General features: G+C 44.4%; 1 protein-coding gene across 2 annotated transcripts in view; it reads right to left on the reverse strand.

Annotated features, from left to right (window-relative positions):
- Positions 1-311: 311 nt before the first annotated feature.
- RASSF8 (Ras association domain family member 8) overlaps positions 312-15,165 on the reverse strand; it is a 74,348-nt gene continuing 59,494 nt past the window's right edge. For both annotated transcript variants that reach the window (XM_036405026.2, XM_036405024.2), the window contains 3 exons: positions 8,585-9,474; positions 6,497-6,641; positions 312-5,378 (listed from right to left, as the gene is read on the reverse strand). In XM_036405026.2, the coding sequence (XP_036260919.1) occupies positions 5,257-5,378; positions 6,497-6,641; positions 8,585-9,474 (1,157 nt within the window). In that variant the 3' untranslated portion in view covers positions 312-5,256. The remainder of the gene's footprint in view (positions 5,379-6,496; positions 6,642-8,584; positions 9,475-15,165) is intronic.

A 15,165-nucleotide genomic window follows, 5' to 3' on the forward strand; every position in this document is an offset into this window, starting at 1 on the left:
ATTCAGTTCACCTCCAAGTGAAGCTCTGCCTCTTTGCTTTAAGTTACACCTCCCCCAAGTCAGTGACCAATTCTGTCATTTCAGGGTTATTGTTAATTTTAGTGACAGTTCCTCAGCTGAAAACAAGCTCCTCTTCCCTCTTGCAGTGCCTGGGCTTTATCTGATTGAGATTACAGTACACTTACAGTAAAGGAGCCTTGGCCCTGCCTTCAGGCCCAGTGTTGTCTGACAGAATCCAGCAGCTCTGTCGTGAGATGTGCGCGACATGAACAATGCAATCCCAGCAAACCATGAACTGTGAAGACCCAAAGTTTCAGAGGGGAATTTATTGTATGGGAGCATATCCAATACTTTTTGTCAACCATTCACGAGAATAATAAAAAATAGAAGCTTCTTAAATGACAAAAAATATAGTTACATATAATACAGATTTTCATCTTGCATTGAAGCGGAGCAGTAATAAAATGCTCACTCGTGTTTTCACAGTTTGTGTTGCTTCTCTAGGTTAAAGCATCAGCAACTCAAATGTTCCAGTCAGAACCCCTAGTTAGCAGTTTCATGGGATGATGGCGAGGGTGAACGCTCTCAGCATTCTGACACACTTCACAAGTACAGCAGGCACACTTGATCCATTTCAGAACTACTAACATTTTCAGAGGTACCAGCTACACTTGAGGCATCCTTGCTGCAACTGAAAGGGTTTTGTATCAGAACATGTTTTTTAGGCCCCAGTCAGACACGCAACTGTGGAACACTCAAAAATGTCCTTAAATTCAATCTGGTTCAAAGGGCTCCAAGTTGATTCTTTGAGACCCCTTTGTTCTGCTCTCACATGCACCACACATGAGCACAAAGCTCTAAGCAGTACTTGGTCACATGTGTAAAGTGCTTGCAAGACCACAAAGGATTTAACATTCTTCAGCACTCCACTTAGAGACCTAAAGGCATTCACTGCATGCATACATTGGTATTTACTACACACACTGACAGCCAGCCCCCAATATTATTGCAATAATTCTTTGCTAGTATAACAGCTCATACACCAAGTTTCACTTATTTAATTTTCTACAAACATAGGAAAAAAACACCTGAAGAGAGCTAGAACAGCTTTCAATCAGTCACTATATTGGCATTGAAAGCTTTATTTTTGAAAACTTTAAGCAGCAATACTGAATAAATAGACAGAATGATTGTTTTGTCATCTCCATACAACTGATGGCCTTCATCCAAAACATTAAAATACTGTAGCAAATAGAATAAACATGCACATTTCAATGTTCTAAAAAAAAAACCCAAACAAACAAACAAAAAAAAGGAGGTGTAATATAAAAGTAACACTTTGACACTTTTTTTGATACAGTACAGACCATTAGAGACTATTTTCTGGAAAAAATATCTGAATACAGTTTTGTTATTTACATATATCATTAAGGCCCAATTCACTCAAGTTAATGCACATCAGGAATTTATATGCTTCAAGGTAACTCACTAAAAATTACAAGATCGATGTTTCTTTGATCATACTCATATGATCCCAGTTCACTACAATAATGCAATACTCTCCACACTAAAAACAAGGCAATTGCTGCCCAAGAGGAGATGTTTATTTCACTAAAGGATCTTTTTCCCTCTTACCTCATATGTTTGCATATTGTTAACGTTAGTAGTGGCAGTTCTCTTCTTCAAGAACTTCCTCTGAACTTGCCAGGGTTTAGAAAAGCAAGCAATCTCAAAGCTAACATACCATTTCCAGAAGCAATTCAGGCACTTGGGAACCTAAGTCCCACTAAAAGATACTGGGAGCTGACTTTTTAGAGTGGGACTTGGTTTCTCCCTTGCTCAGGCATTCAGACTGTTCACCTTAGCCTTAACCTACTGGCTTTTCAGATGCTCACCCCCTCTTTTCCCCTAACAACATAGCATCTCCATCCTCATGGATGAGAGAGGTAACACAGTTAATTTCCATTAGTAATAAATTACAGGAGTTCTCCATATAAATTCCCTGTGCACTGGAAAATAGTGCTTGTGTATTCAACTATTTAACGCAAGCAAAAAACCCCATTTTTATCATGCTGCCCAGTAAATAATATGGCACTTGTTAAAATTAGTATGTGTAGCTTCCTTTCTGCTAATGCCCTAGGAGGTGTGGAACACTTCTGAAAATGGACTTTTTGTACAGTTGTAAAGAAAGGGTGAGTTTCTGCAGTTGATCCGAAGCAAAACTCTAAACGCCATAGTGTGAGGGATTTTCTAACTGTTACACATGGGTCAAGTCACATTTAATGCAAGGGCATGCCATTTCCTTTTTGGTTTATTTACAGAGAGGGTGAAAATGCTATGGAACTTCAGCCTGGGTGAAATTCAATAAGCAAGGGGAGTATGGTGGGGGCAGGGGAATTTGTCAGTGTCTCACAACTGGCAGGTCTGGATACCAAAGCCTCTCCTTGGCCACAGGAGTGGCTGAAGCTGCAAACGCTTTTCAGATCACCTTGACATGTGCCAAAGCCCTGGCAGGGAGGGGCCACTCAGGGGTGCTGAAGTGGTCACTCCTGAGCCAGCTCCAGGCTGGCTCCTGTGTTCAACAGCTCCTGCAGTCAGCAGGTGCTACTTTTTAACTCAAATGGCAAATTCTTCCCTTGATTATATGACAAAGCTGTAATTCAAGCCCTCCAAAGCTGCTCTTACTCTTCCTTATAATCCTTTTCCTCCTCCCTCTGTCTTACAGAATAACCTGGCAGAGAAAGAGAGCAGGTTTTGTGATGCAAGAGCCCAATTCAGCTCAAACTGACATCTGTGGAAGATGGACCAGTCATAGATTATGACAAAATCATTAGCTGGGGTAAATATGCTGATCTGCCTTAAAAATGCTTCATTTCAGAACAAGACTCTTTCCCCCCACCCCCATGCAGCATAATTTGGGCCAGACTTTGCAAGGTGCTGAGTGCCTCAGTTCTCTAACATCAAGAGGTGCTGAAGATGCAAGATATCCACTGGAGAGGGCCATTTTATTTCTGTAAATTGAACCCAGAATGTAAGGCATATATGCTCAAGTACCTTGGACAGATATCGTCCCCAAACTATGGATATTTTACACTTTTATATATATATATATATATATGTATATATACACACATTCTTTTTTTTTTTTTTAATACAAATGTATGGGCACAGTAAACATGAGCATGGAATTGTGATAAACTAACAGTAAAATGGGTGAGCACTGCAAAGGTTCCTCAGGTAGGAATATCTCATTTTCCAGTTTGCTCACAAGGGAAGATGAAAAAAAAAACCTGATAAGTCAAACAGTAAAAATTCAGAGTCCATTTGGAAAGGTCCTTTATATATTCACAGCCTTATCTGTTGCTGTAAGTCTAAATACAGCAGCATTTTTAGAATATATGATGCCATTAATAAAGTGGAAAGAAAAAAAATGCATTAAACACTCAAGAATCCTTCATCTTCTGCTATATCTTTAAAAACTTCCATTTGTCAGGAAGCTCATTTTTTTAGAAAAGGAGACTTAAATTAACATTTATCTGCACATCAGTGAATCAACACAAGAGGATGCTACGAGTTAAGTATTTTTCTATGGCTAAAAGCTTGGAGTTTCCTAGCAGTGGTAAAATCCTGACCATGTCAAGGAGGGCATCAGGAGCCCAAGTCTTCAGCACTGCAGTGAGGGCACAGTGTCCCCCCTTGTGCCCAGGGGGTCTCCAAGGTGGGGATGATGCTGTGAGTTGCTGTCAGAACTGAAATCCAAACCAGGGAAGGCCCATCCCTTCCCTAACTCATCCATGAGGCCAGCCCCCAACATTTACAATGTGTCCCCCTGATGCCAGTCCCTTTCTCCACAAAGCTGGTGCCCCCTGCAACAATCTCACTTCAAGGCCTGCAACCAATGAGCTATATGGGAGCAGCTACTTTCTGCAGGAAACTCTTTTTGTCTAATTCTTTCTTAGCTTTGATTGCATTAGAGCAATATCAAGATGTGATAATGTTCTCTTTTCATATGTTTTGAGAAAAATGACCACCAAATGTGTGAATTTTCTGCTTGGAAGCTTTACATTCTCTAGTGACTGTCTTTCAGAGGGACTAAATGTCTCCACCAGGGAACTGAATGAAATCCTGGCCTCACTCCTGTCAATAAGAACTCTGCTATTGACTTCTTGGGACTCTGCCAGGTTTATTCTCTTCACAAAACTTGAGTGGATTGTGGAAGGTTGGAAGTGGATACTCATTTGTGTTGTGTCTTTCTTCCCCTCCAACAGCAAGATTTGTAACAAAACAAGAACACTGTAATGGCTAGTGAAAAAAATGAAGTACAAAATCACACACAGTGAAAGCCTCCTACTCTCTTTTGGTAAGATATATGAAGACAACTTCTTACATTGTTCTTTTCTCAAAAGGCATATACAATGTGGCAAAATATTTCAAATATACATTCTATATAATAAAATATCATCTAACTAGTGCATCCTCAATCATATGCTGGAAATATTTTTACCAAGCCAAGGTTTAAAATCCATAAATCTTCTGAACACTAGCTGCTTCATTCAAGGCAGATACAACAGCAAGTAAATCCCACAAGCTCACTTTTCAAGCCTTAAAAGGTAGCAATGGATGGAACATGACATATGATGAACCATGACAGAAATGAACAAAGTTAGTGGTGAGAAACCACTGCAATGGTTCAGCACCCCTCAGAACTCTGCCTTGCAGGTTGCTGTACTTGATCAGATGGGGGATGTTGGTACACACAAATTAAAGTCACCTCGTCAGACTGACACACAGCCATACGTGATAATTCACAAGTTAAAAATAAAAATATACAAGGTCAACATTCACAGGTCCATTGATTAAAGGGAATAAATTAAACCTCAGAAAAGTTGCATACACGGTTTCCTTCACCCTCAGTCTTCCATTTATGACTATACAAGGAACAATACTTTCCCAAACACTTCTGAAATGGCAAAAACAATGAAGGTTTTTGCACTCAAGCTGTGTTGACAGCAAGGTCATCCTTGCCAATTATGAATCGAGACAGTTCCTGTCTCTTTAGCATCAGTGCACAGGGTATGGCTCCAAGTGGTGTTGGAGGAAGAAGAAGAAATAACACGGTGGTGTAACAAAAAAAAAAAAAAAACCAAACAAAAAAACAACAAGACAAACTTCTTCCATTCATCATTGGCTGAATAAAATAAAGTGTATCTTGTCCAGGGTACCTTGCTAGGTCCTCTCTAGAAGAGGTACATACTGTCATACATAAATGCCCTCTGGGTTAAAACCAGATGACAGGGGGTTCTGTAGGATCCGAAGGTTACTGGGGAGTTGCCTCGATGAGCCAGGGCGCTTCAGTGACCCAGATTGAAAGGCTGGCTCTGTATGAGAAAAAGGGTAATTAGAAAAGTCATCAGCAGGGCTGCACCTCTCCTCCTCCTCCTGTATTGCATTTTTCTTAATGCAATACAGAAAAACTAATCCACATGTAACAAACAACTGAAGTGTCTGGCTAGGAAGTGAGGAGATCTAAGGTGCACACTTCCTACTCACTTCATAGCAGAATGAAACCCACACAAAAGAATTACCTTCCCACGAGAAACATGCGCACACACACAGATACACTTAAATGGTGATGAGCAAAAAGAGCTTGAACGTGTAACATGACTCAAAGCTTCAGCTTCCTCCCTACTTAAAAGTTCCTACAAGCGCTGCCTTTGAAGGCCTGGCTGTCTTTTCTTCTCTCTCCACCCCCTTGCCCCCCCAGTGCCTTTTGGTTATAAAGTTTTCTGAGCAGAGGGACAGACCCAGCACAGGAGAATGCCGAGACAAAGAGCCCCTTGGACACAGAATGATGGAAAAAGCACCCGGCTGTGCTGGAGCTGAAGCTCTGACACGCATTCAAAACGCTCCCGTGGTTCTGCCCAGGAAACTCCCATCCAGATGTGGGCACGTGCAGGCTGTGCTGATCTCACTGGGGGCAAAGGCAATTCACACCCGCAGTGACAGCCATCTGTGCAGGACTTCTGCACGGCTGGCAGCCCAGCTGGATCGGCTCCTGTTCCCGTGCGGCTGCTGTCTGAGGTTTCTGGGGATCCAGACACATTCCTTTTTCTGCTTTGACAACACCCCCACCAGAAGAGGAAGAACCCAGACGAACAGCAATGTCAGATGTACGATCACGTTCTGTGCTGGCAGCCAGCCACGGCGGCCCCTCTCGAAAGCTGCAGGCTTAATGCGTTGCTGATGGGACAAACGCACGCCCGGGCACAGTGGGAGAGAAGTTCTCCACATACTGCTCTTTATTTAGAGCCTGCTAAACCCTTGGAATGAAAAGAAGCACTCGACAATGCGCTCTCGTAGTGTTTTGCTAATGTCTTCACTAAGGGAGCATTCACTTCACGTAGGAGTGCCAGCGTTAAAGTAAACGCGGCAGTAAAGGCACCGCCCGCCCCTTCTCCCTCCTTCCCTCCCTCCCGAAGCATTCCGAGGGCTGCACCTCTCTCGAGCTCCACATGTGGGGCCTCCTGCTCCACGGGGTCTGCCGGCAGCACCGTCACCTTGGTTCCCGTTTGCTGGATGAACTGCTGCAGGTTCACCTGCCGCAGCTCCTTGGTCAGTTGCTCCAGTTCTTGTTCCCTGTCCTGCCAGGAAACAGAAAACATCTCCTGAGCAAATAAAGCAGTATTTCATGACCATAGTTACAATTCGGCAACTAATGCTTCTCCTCTTGATGAGAAAGCCTCCAATTTTTAAAGCTCAAATGCAAATTGATGAGTTGAAAGATATTTTAATCTTGAAATTTAAAAAGCCAGTCAACACTCACTAGCACTTACAGAATCACAGAATCAATTAGGTTGGAAAAGACCTCGAAGATCATTAAGTCCAACCCATGACCCTAATTGGGTTTTTCTTAATGTATTTATTTTATATTGCTTCTTGGATGACTAGCAGCTGTTTCTCATACCACCTGAGAAAAACTTTGGCACATCAGCAAACAAACATAATATTGTGAATGTTGAAAAATTAATTAACTGAGCAGCAGTCTGGCACTAAGTCTTACTTCTTCCTGAAGTGTCCAGCACAGCTTGGACAGCTCATTTAATTCTTCTGATCTTAAATTAAGTAAAATTCTTTTCTCTTCTTGTTCTTTGCATTTTCCATTTAAACTTTTTTGGCCAGAACCTTCTCACTCTGCAAGGGTTTTGTGCGATGAAGCCAAAGCCTGACTGGTTCCCCACCCCTTCAAAGCACAGATGATCATTTAGGATCTTTTTCCGTACTTCTGTCATGATATGCAAAATTTACAACTCTGAGAGATTATAACAGTCTTGGACTATTATTATTCCCACACACAGAGGTTGAGCTGCTTTAATCTTTAACTTCAGGCATGCAATAAAATACTTGTCTATCTCCTCCCCCTCAAAGCTCCATAATGCAGAGCTCAGTTTATTTTCTTGTGGACTTCCAGATTTGTGCACCTTTAGGTTTAGAAGATGACTGGAAGTCTGAATTGAATGGGAACTTTGCAAAGAAAACAGACTATGAAAAATACCAAGCCAGAAATATTTTTAACTCCATCATAGCCTCAGTGAATGTGACTGAGGATAGATAAAACACATAAAGAGAACTTGAAGTTTTCCATCAGTGCAAATCCTTAAGTGTAGCATGTCTGGAAACTTAGCATAGATAATCATGGCCAAAACTGCTTACAGTTTTCATCCATTTTGCTTTGGATGAAAAACTTTTCCCCTCCCTCATCATCTAGGAAAACCAGCTCATACTGACATGGTTCTAAGGCAGGAGTAAGGATACGAAATCCCTTTACATATTCACAGTGGAATCACCTTATTACTACTGCAGTGCTGCAGAATATACTAACTGTGAATCCTGGGAATCAGCAAGGACCACAACTCCTGCTGGTGTGTGGTGCCTTAGGACTATCTTATGTGGCACATAAAAATCCCAGGAGCTCCAATCTTCCCTCCACCTCATCCAGCTAGCAGTGAGTTCCTTTATTCTTTCATGCTCGATCAAGTTCCAGGTGATATCATTAACTTTAGCAAGGAAACAGGGACTGGATTCTCTTTTGACACATGTGCCACAAATGCCTGAGGTGTAGAGAAAATAAAATCCTGAGCACCAGCCAGTCAGCCAGGAAAAGAGGGATGTTGTTCTTTAAAACCAAAGCTCTGTAGGGTTGCAGGTACTTTACTTTAGCTCTGTACCTTTCCAGATGCTGCTTTTGGACTGTTCTTTGTAATTCATCTCTTTTGGTGGCAGACAAACCTAGCAAAGATCAGAAGTTTATCCTCAGAAAAGGCTATGATGGTGCAAATTACTGCTTTTCTTCTCAGACAGTTTGAATGAGCAAGTTAAACACGGGTGAAATAAAAACTGTCTGCACTCCAAAAAGAACCCCACAAGCTGAAATGTGATTTGAAAATGAAAGCAACACATTCTGCCTTTTACCCTGATTCACTTTGGAAAATTTTTTGTGCTGTCTTTCATAGGTTTCAGATTTGTGTAAGAGAAATTAGTCACAGTCTTTGACTTTCTCTAGCGATGGATAAAATGACAGTCTTACCTGTAATCGCTTGGTAGCTTGGCCCAAAGACCTTTCTACCGCTTTAATGCCATTTTCCAATCTCAGACTCTGCTGGCCCTGAATATCGATTTCTCCCTTCACCTTCTCGATCTTTTCCTTGACCTCTTCTTCATTCACCTGGGACTCTTGAACTTCTCGCTGCAGCTTCTCTGCTTCAAGGCCACTCTCCATGTTGTGGATCTGAGACACATAGTCCTTGAGCTTACTTTCACACTCCAGGATCCTCTGCCTCATCTCCTGCAGCTGCTCCATCAGCTGCTTTTCATTCTCTTGTTCGATCTGCAGCTCATTTTCCCAGAACTCTTCCTCCTCGATCTCCACTTCGTTCCGTTTGATCTTCTGCTCCAGTTTGAGGATTTCTTCTTCCAGGCTGGCATTGTACTTTTGCTCCCAGTAGCGGATCTCTGCTTCGTTGGACTCCAGCTGCTTCTCGATGCACTGAAGCTTCTCCGTCTGGAGGTGGATCAGTTTCTTCAACTCGTCCGCTGTTGTTTTACAGTTGTTGAGCACCTTTTGCTTGAACTCGGATTCCTTGCTCTTCCCGAAGATGTCCATTAGCCCCTTGGCGCCGCCGGTGAAGGTGAGGGATTTCCTTTTCGGCTCCCTCCTCTTCATGGCCTTATCCCCGGGCTGCCTCAGCTTGGCCAGGGGCGGCAAGCTCTGCCGGTACAGAGTCCTCTCGGGGATGCGCGCCACGCTGTCCGATGTGGGCCGCTCGCTCAGGGAGGGCCCGGTGCGCCGCAGGATCAGCTGCACGTCGCTGGCGTACTGTCCCCACTTGTTGAGGGACACGATGGGGTTCTCGTGCGGCGCCAGGTGCCGCTCCGTGTCCCGCCACTTCTCGATCAGCGTGTAGCGCCCGGTGCGCCCTGCAAGGGAGCACAGCGTCAGCGCGGCCGCGGGGGGGCGCCACCGCTCCGCCCGTGAGGGACGGCACCGGGACGCGCTGGGACAGCACCGGGAAAAGGGGACACGGCTGGACAGCACCGAGACAAGGGACACGGCGGGACAGGACGCTCCGGTCCCCCACAGGCTGTTTCAGCACACCCGCCCCTGCCGCAGCACACGCTGCCTGCACATCAACGAGTTCGCCTCTAAGCCCTCCCCGCGCAGGGCGGGAGCGGCAGCAGCGAGGAAGGATTGACCCTAAGGTGAGAACCGTGGAACTGCGCAATCCCGGGGCTGCCGGCGGGCTCGACGGACTGGGATTCATGGAATCGCACAATGGTTTGGGTTGGAATGGACCTAAAGATCAGCCAGTTCCATCCCCCTACCATGGCAAGGACACCTTCCACTATCCCAGCTTGCTCGGTGCCACAGGAAGCCTGGCCTTGGACATTGCTAGGGATCCAGGGGCAGCCACAGCTTCTCTGGGCACCCTGTGCCAGGGCCTCAGCACCCTCACAGGGAGGAATAAAGCAAGTGACCCAGCAGGGTCACATAAATACACCCAATGAGAACCTCTAGGCCAAGAAAACAAGAACAGGAGTCCCAGATCTTTCATGCAGCCACATAGAAATATCCAGTGTGGAGGCAGTGTGTTTGCTGTTAAACTTTAACAGCTGCCTCTGATTGATGACTGACTGACAGAGCCTCAGCTCCCCTGTTCATGCCTTCCAGTTTGTCCGGACACTGATCCAGCCTGGGCCACAGCCTTTGATGCCCATGGCAGTGCTGCTGATGTGACAAACCTACACTGAGGAGAGCACAGGGACAAGAGCAGCAGAGGCTGCCTGAACTGTGAATGAGCAATCCCTGCTCAATGAACGGGCTCCCTGCACAATGTTGCCATCTGTACCAGCAGCTCCCACATGCCCACTGGGATCCCAGCCTTCAGGAAGAAGCTCAAGTCTTTCTATAAGTGCTGTGTTTTTCTAATCGCTCCATTGACAATACAACTTATATTCATGGCTTCATTTAGGTTCTTATCAAACACAAAATTCAGATCAGCAGTCTTCCTCCTCCAACACCACTTATGGGATATTTTTCTAAGCACTCTCACTACTCTGAAATACAGCATTCTCCCTCTCCAGAAGAGTTTCCCCTGTCAAAGTAACCTCACTTAAAAGCCACAACGTTATTTACAAAAAGATGGGAAAGATCAACTGCTTTTAAAGCATTTGATGTTAATGAATTTCTGAACAGCTCCACAATTGCCATTAACCTTAAAAACATCATTAGCTACTTTAATGCATTACCTACATTCATTTTAATGAGAAATGATAATTCAAATGATTTATTTCAGCACATAAAAGCCTGAAATACCTGTCATATATGCAACTACAGAGGGGAGGAGTCAGAAGAAATGCAGTTATCCATGGTAATACATTTGATGTGTTCTCTTACCTTATACTACCTGCCCATTCATCACACTTTTCTCAAAATGACAAAAATATCCTAATCTCAGGCTGGAGATCTACCCCCAACTTCTAGTCACATCACTCACATGGACTCCTCACTTCAGATTTGTAGGAAACAAGATGCACTGTGGTGATTAACACACTGTGCACCCCTCTAAAATCAAACACTGCCTTCTGAAGGGCTTCCCAAGCTACAAATACTGCATTGGAAATGTTCCTCTGCTCTCACTGTCTCGCAATTAGATCCCAAAGAAAAGAATAAGAACAAAAACTGTCTGCAGAGGCACCACCTGGAGAACAGGTGGTTTTGGCTCATGGCTCATCCCAGGGGGATTGGCTGGCCCAGTCAGAAACCAAAATGTCCATGTTCACTTCCAAGTTAGGAGTGAGGACTGAAAGATTTGGCTGATGGAAGTCAGCAAAACAAGGCAGACAGCACAACTACAGGAATCTAGCACCCCAAATGCCATATAAATAAATGACTCTGGGCAGGGACTGGGGAAAAAAAGTGGGAAAAAGCCCCAAACCTAACAGCATACTAACAAGCTTGGCTAACACTTTCAGAAAGAGATTTAAGGCTTATTAGAATAAAGTTCTTCAAAATCAAATTTAATAAGGTATATGGTGTAAAGTGAGAGATTTTTGCTAACTCGCAATATTGCTAATTGATCCATGAAGATTTATAGTTTGTAGTAGGCATTGGTGTTGTTACAGGAAAAATAAACCTACTACTGTTTGCCATAGCATATGGACAATAAATCCTGGAGAAGAAGAATTTAGTGAAAACATACCCCAGGACAAAGGCTGCACTTCCCTGTTCTCTTTTGTTCATCTTAGAAGTTTCCAGCTTGTAATCATGGTTGTGCTACTCATGTTCATGTTGTGTCAGAAACAGTCAGGTTCAAAGAAGTCCTGAAATTGCAAACTAGAGTAGGTACCACTAGGGGAGCAAGAGCAGAGTGCAGTTTCTACTCACTCTGCTATTAAATTCATTACTTAAAAAAAAGGGGGGGGGGGGGAAAGAAAGAAGAGGAGGGAGGAGAATAAAACTCTTAACAACCTTGACCAAAAGAATTAAGCACAGACTTGCCAAGAACTATTTTCATCTTAGCTTAGGGTTCCAAATCAACACGCAGCCCTAAATAATGAACTTGGCACTCAAGATCCACATAAAAGAAAGTGCTTTGTAGAAATAATACTTGCACAGTTCAACAACCACACCTGGAGCTCAGGACTGCTCTAAAACAAAGCTGTTCTCTTCCGAGATCATTACCCAGGTCCGGTGCTCAGCCTGTGCATGACGCAGATTAACAATACCCAGACAACCACAACTGTGATGTTTGCCTGCATTAGAGGGGATTAATTCACAAATGAAAGGGTGAATGAGTTAATTCAGAACTAATGACAGAGTATTTCAGAACACAGGCGTCCCTGTAGCAAACTGCTGGGTTTGATGTGCAGCCACCACTGACAAGGAGAAAGCAGCTTGCCCGGGTTGTTGATGAGGAACAGTTTGGCACCTGCATGCTGCTTCTTGCCCTCTGTGTTTGTCCACAAGCTTCTGGACACAAAAAGCACCTGGCAGAACTCAGTCCAGCCTCATTCAGGCAACCTTATTATTTTAAAAATTAAAGTTACAGTCGCATTCAGGTAATGGCCATGTATCAGCAATGCACAGCATTCCTCAAATTACAGTGTGTTTCTCCAGCTGAATATTATATTGAATCCCACCCAGAATTTTGCAATATCTCCAGGGAAGGTTCAGTGACCAGTTCAGCAGTGAATCTTCCTAAAACTTCTGAAATAAAATTCTGCTTTAACTACAACTAGAACATATTAGACTTTTTTTTTTTTAATACTTCTATCAAAGCCTTGTATTGATGGGAATGGAAAAAGCACAAGTAGTGCTGTGTTCTGTAGTTTCCTCTTCAGAAAACAGGAATTCAAGGGCTGGAAAAAGCAATGAACTTCTGCACTCTATTTCAGGCCCAGCTACTTCGTGGGCAGCAGGGGAAAGGTGGTTCTGCTCCACTCTGCTGAGCCCCCCCTGCAGGGCTGCATCCAGCCCTGGGCCCAGCCCAGGAAGCACAGGGAGCTGCTGGAGCCAGGCCAGAGCAGGGACACCAAGGGGATCAGAGGGATGGAGCAGCTCTGCTGGGAGGAAAGGCTGAGGGAATTGGGATTGTGCAGCCTGGAGAAGAGAAGGCTTTGGGGTGACCTCACTGTGGCCTTCCAGTGCCTGAAGGGAGCCCACAGGAAAGATGGAGAGAGACTCTTGACAAGGGCCTGGAGTGACAGGACAAGGGGCAATGGTTTCACACTGACAGAGAGAAGGTTTAGACTGGATATGAGGAAGAAATTGTTCCCTGTGAGGGTGGGGAGGCCCTGGCACAGGGTGCCCAGAGAAGCTGTGGCTTCCCCTGTATCCCTGGCAGTGTCCAAGTCCAGACAGGGCTCTGAGCAACCTGGGCTAGTGGAAGGTGTCCCTGCCCATGGCAGGGGCCTGGGATGGGATGATTTTTAGGGTCCCTTCCAACCCAGGACATTCTGTGATTCTGTGATTATTACATGGTCCCCAGAATCCCCATTCTACCCTACATGACATTACCATCTTAAAACAATCACCAAGAACTTGTATCTGTTTTGCAGGCAGCAAATGGCAAGCAGTAACAGAAGCAGATAGATATTTACATCCCTGAAGCACACTGCATCTGCACAAAGGGCAGTGTCAAGGTTAATAGGTTAAGTTTCTACCTACAGCTCCCTAAGCACACAAACTTATCACAGGTTCTATTAATACAGGCACACCTTCAAAAGAATAATTTATTTCAAAATTGAGAAAGACACTAGGAAAGGAAATATATAGACTCCAAAATGCTGATGTTCTGACACCCTGCAAATAGCTGTCATGAGTGGTTTGAACCTGGATTTCTGTGATATTAAATGGCAAACTGTACTCAGTGTCCTAGATCTGGCTCTGCTGCACAGCCAAACACAAGCTCTGGACCCCAGTGCCCATGCCATGTGCCCAGCCACTGTAGTCTTAGCTTGGGATTGATATAATTGGTGTAATTTGCTAATTTAAACACAGATTCCATCACAATGAACAGTGATTAAACTAATGAAATATAGGTACAAGGTAATGAACATTTTTTAAACTCTCAAGAGGCAGATTTTTAAATTATACTCCGTGAAGGTAGTAGGACACCATTACTCACTTCAAGCTCCTCTATATGCTTTAATTTTTGCAGCTGACACAGTAGACAGAACAACCATTTCTGCTGCCAAAAATGAAAATGAAACTCCAAAGGAAAGCAGCAGTAGCAACACTCTTGGCAGGACTGTAACCTGAGAGGTCATCAATTCCCTTTTTCAGGACAGAAATGATTCATCCTATTACTCCCACCCAAAAGTCCATCATCCTCTACAAGCAAAGCATTTCAGGCACTACATTTATTTTGGTATGCAGGTAGTATTATATACCATGAAAAAAAATTATCTGTGCCTTATCTTTCCCATCAGGCTACAAATGTTAATGCCAAGCATCAAGCAAGATCCATCTTTCCATTAAGTGTCTCCCATGCTTCAGAGCCAGGACCTACAGCGGTGAGTCAGTGCAAGCAGGTGACTTATTGCCCTGGTCTCACATCATTTCTGGGAAAAGTGGTGGGATGAGCAGTCTTAAACATGAGGGTACCTCTCCTTCCCTAGAAAAGGGGTTGGAGTGGGCAGGAGCAGGTTTTTGTCACCAGAGGTCATAGAATCATTTAGGCTGGAAAAGACTGCCAAGAAGATCATTGAGCTCAAGCTGTACCCAATGCCCACCTTGCCAGCCCAGAGCACTGAGTGCCACATCCAGTCATTCCCTGGACACCTCCAGGCATGGGGCCACCAAACCTCCCTGAGCAGCTCCTTCCAATGCTTAACAACCTCTTCCATGAAGAAATTCCTGCTGATGTCCAACCTGAACCTTCCCTGGCACAGCTTGAGGCCATTCCCTCTTGTCCTGTCTGTTGTTCCCTGGGAGCAGAGCCCGACTTCCCCTGGCTGCCCCCTCCTGTCAGGCACCTGTGCAGAGGCAGAAGGTCCCCCCTGAACCTCCTTCTCTCCAGGCTGAGCTCCTTCAGCCGCTCCTCACAGGACTTGCTCCCAAACCCTTCAATGCAGTCTTGCTCCCAGTTTCTCCTCTGTCCCTGAGAC

The sequence above is a fragment of the Molothrus ater genome, chromosome 5 (genome assembly GCF_012460135.2).
Source record: "Molothrus ater isolate BHLD 08-10-18 breed brown headed cowbird chromosome 5, BPBGC_Mater_1.1, whole genome shotgun sequence".
Classification (NCBI taxonomy): Eukaryota; Metazoa; Chordata; class Aves; order Passeriformes; family Icteridae; genus Molothrus; species Molothrus ater.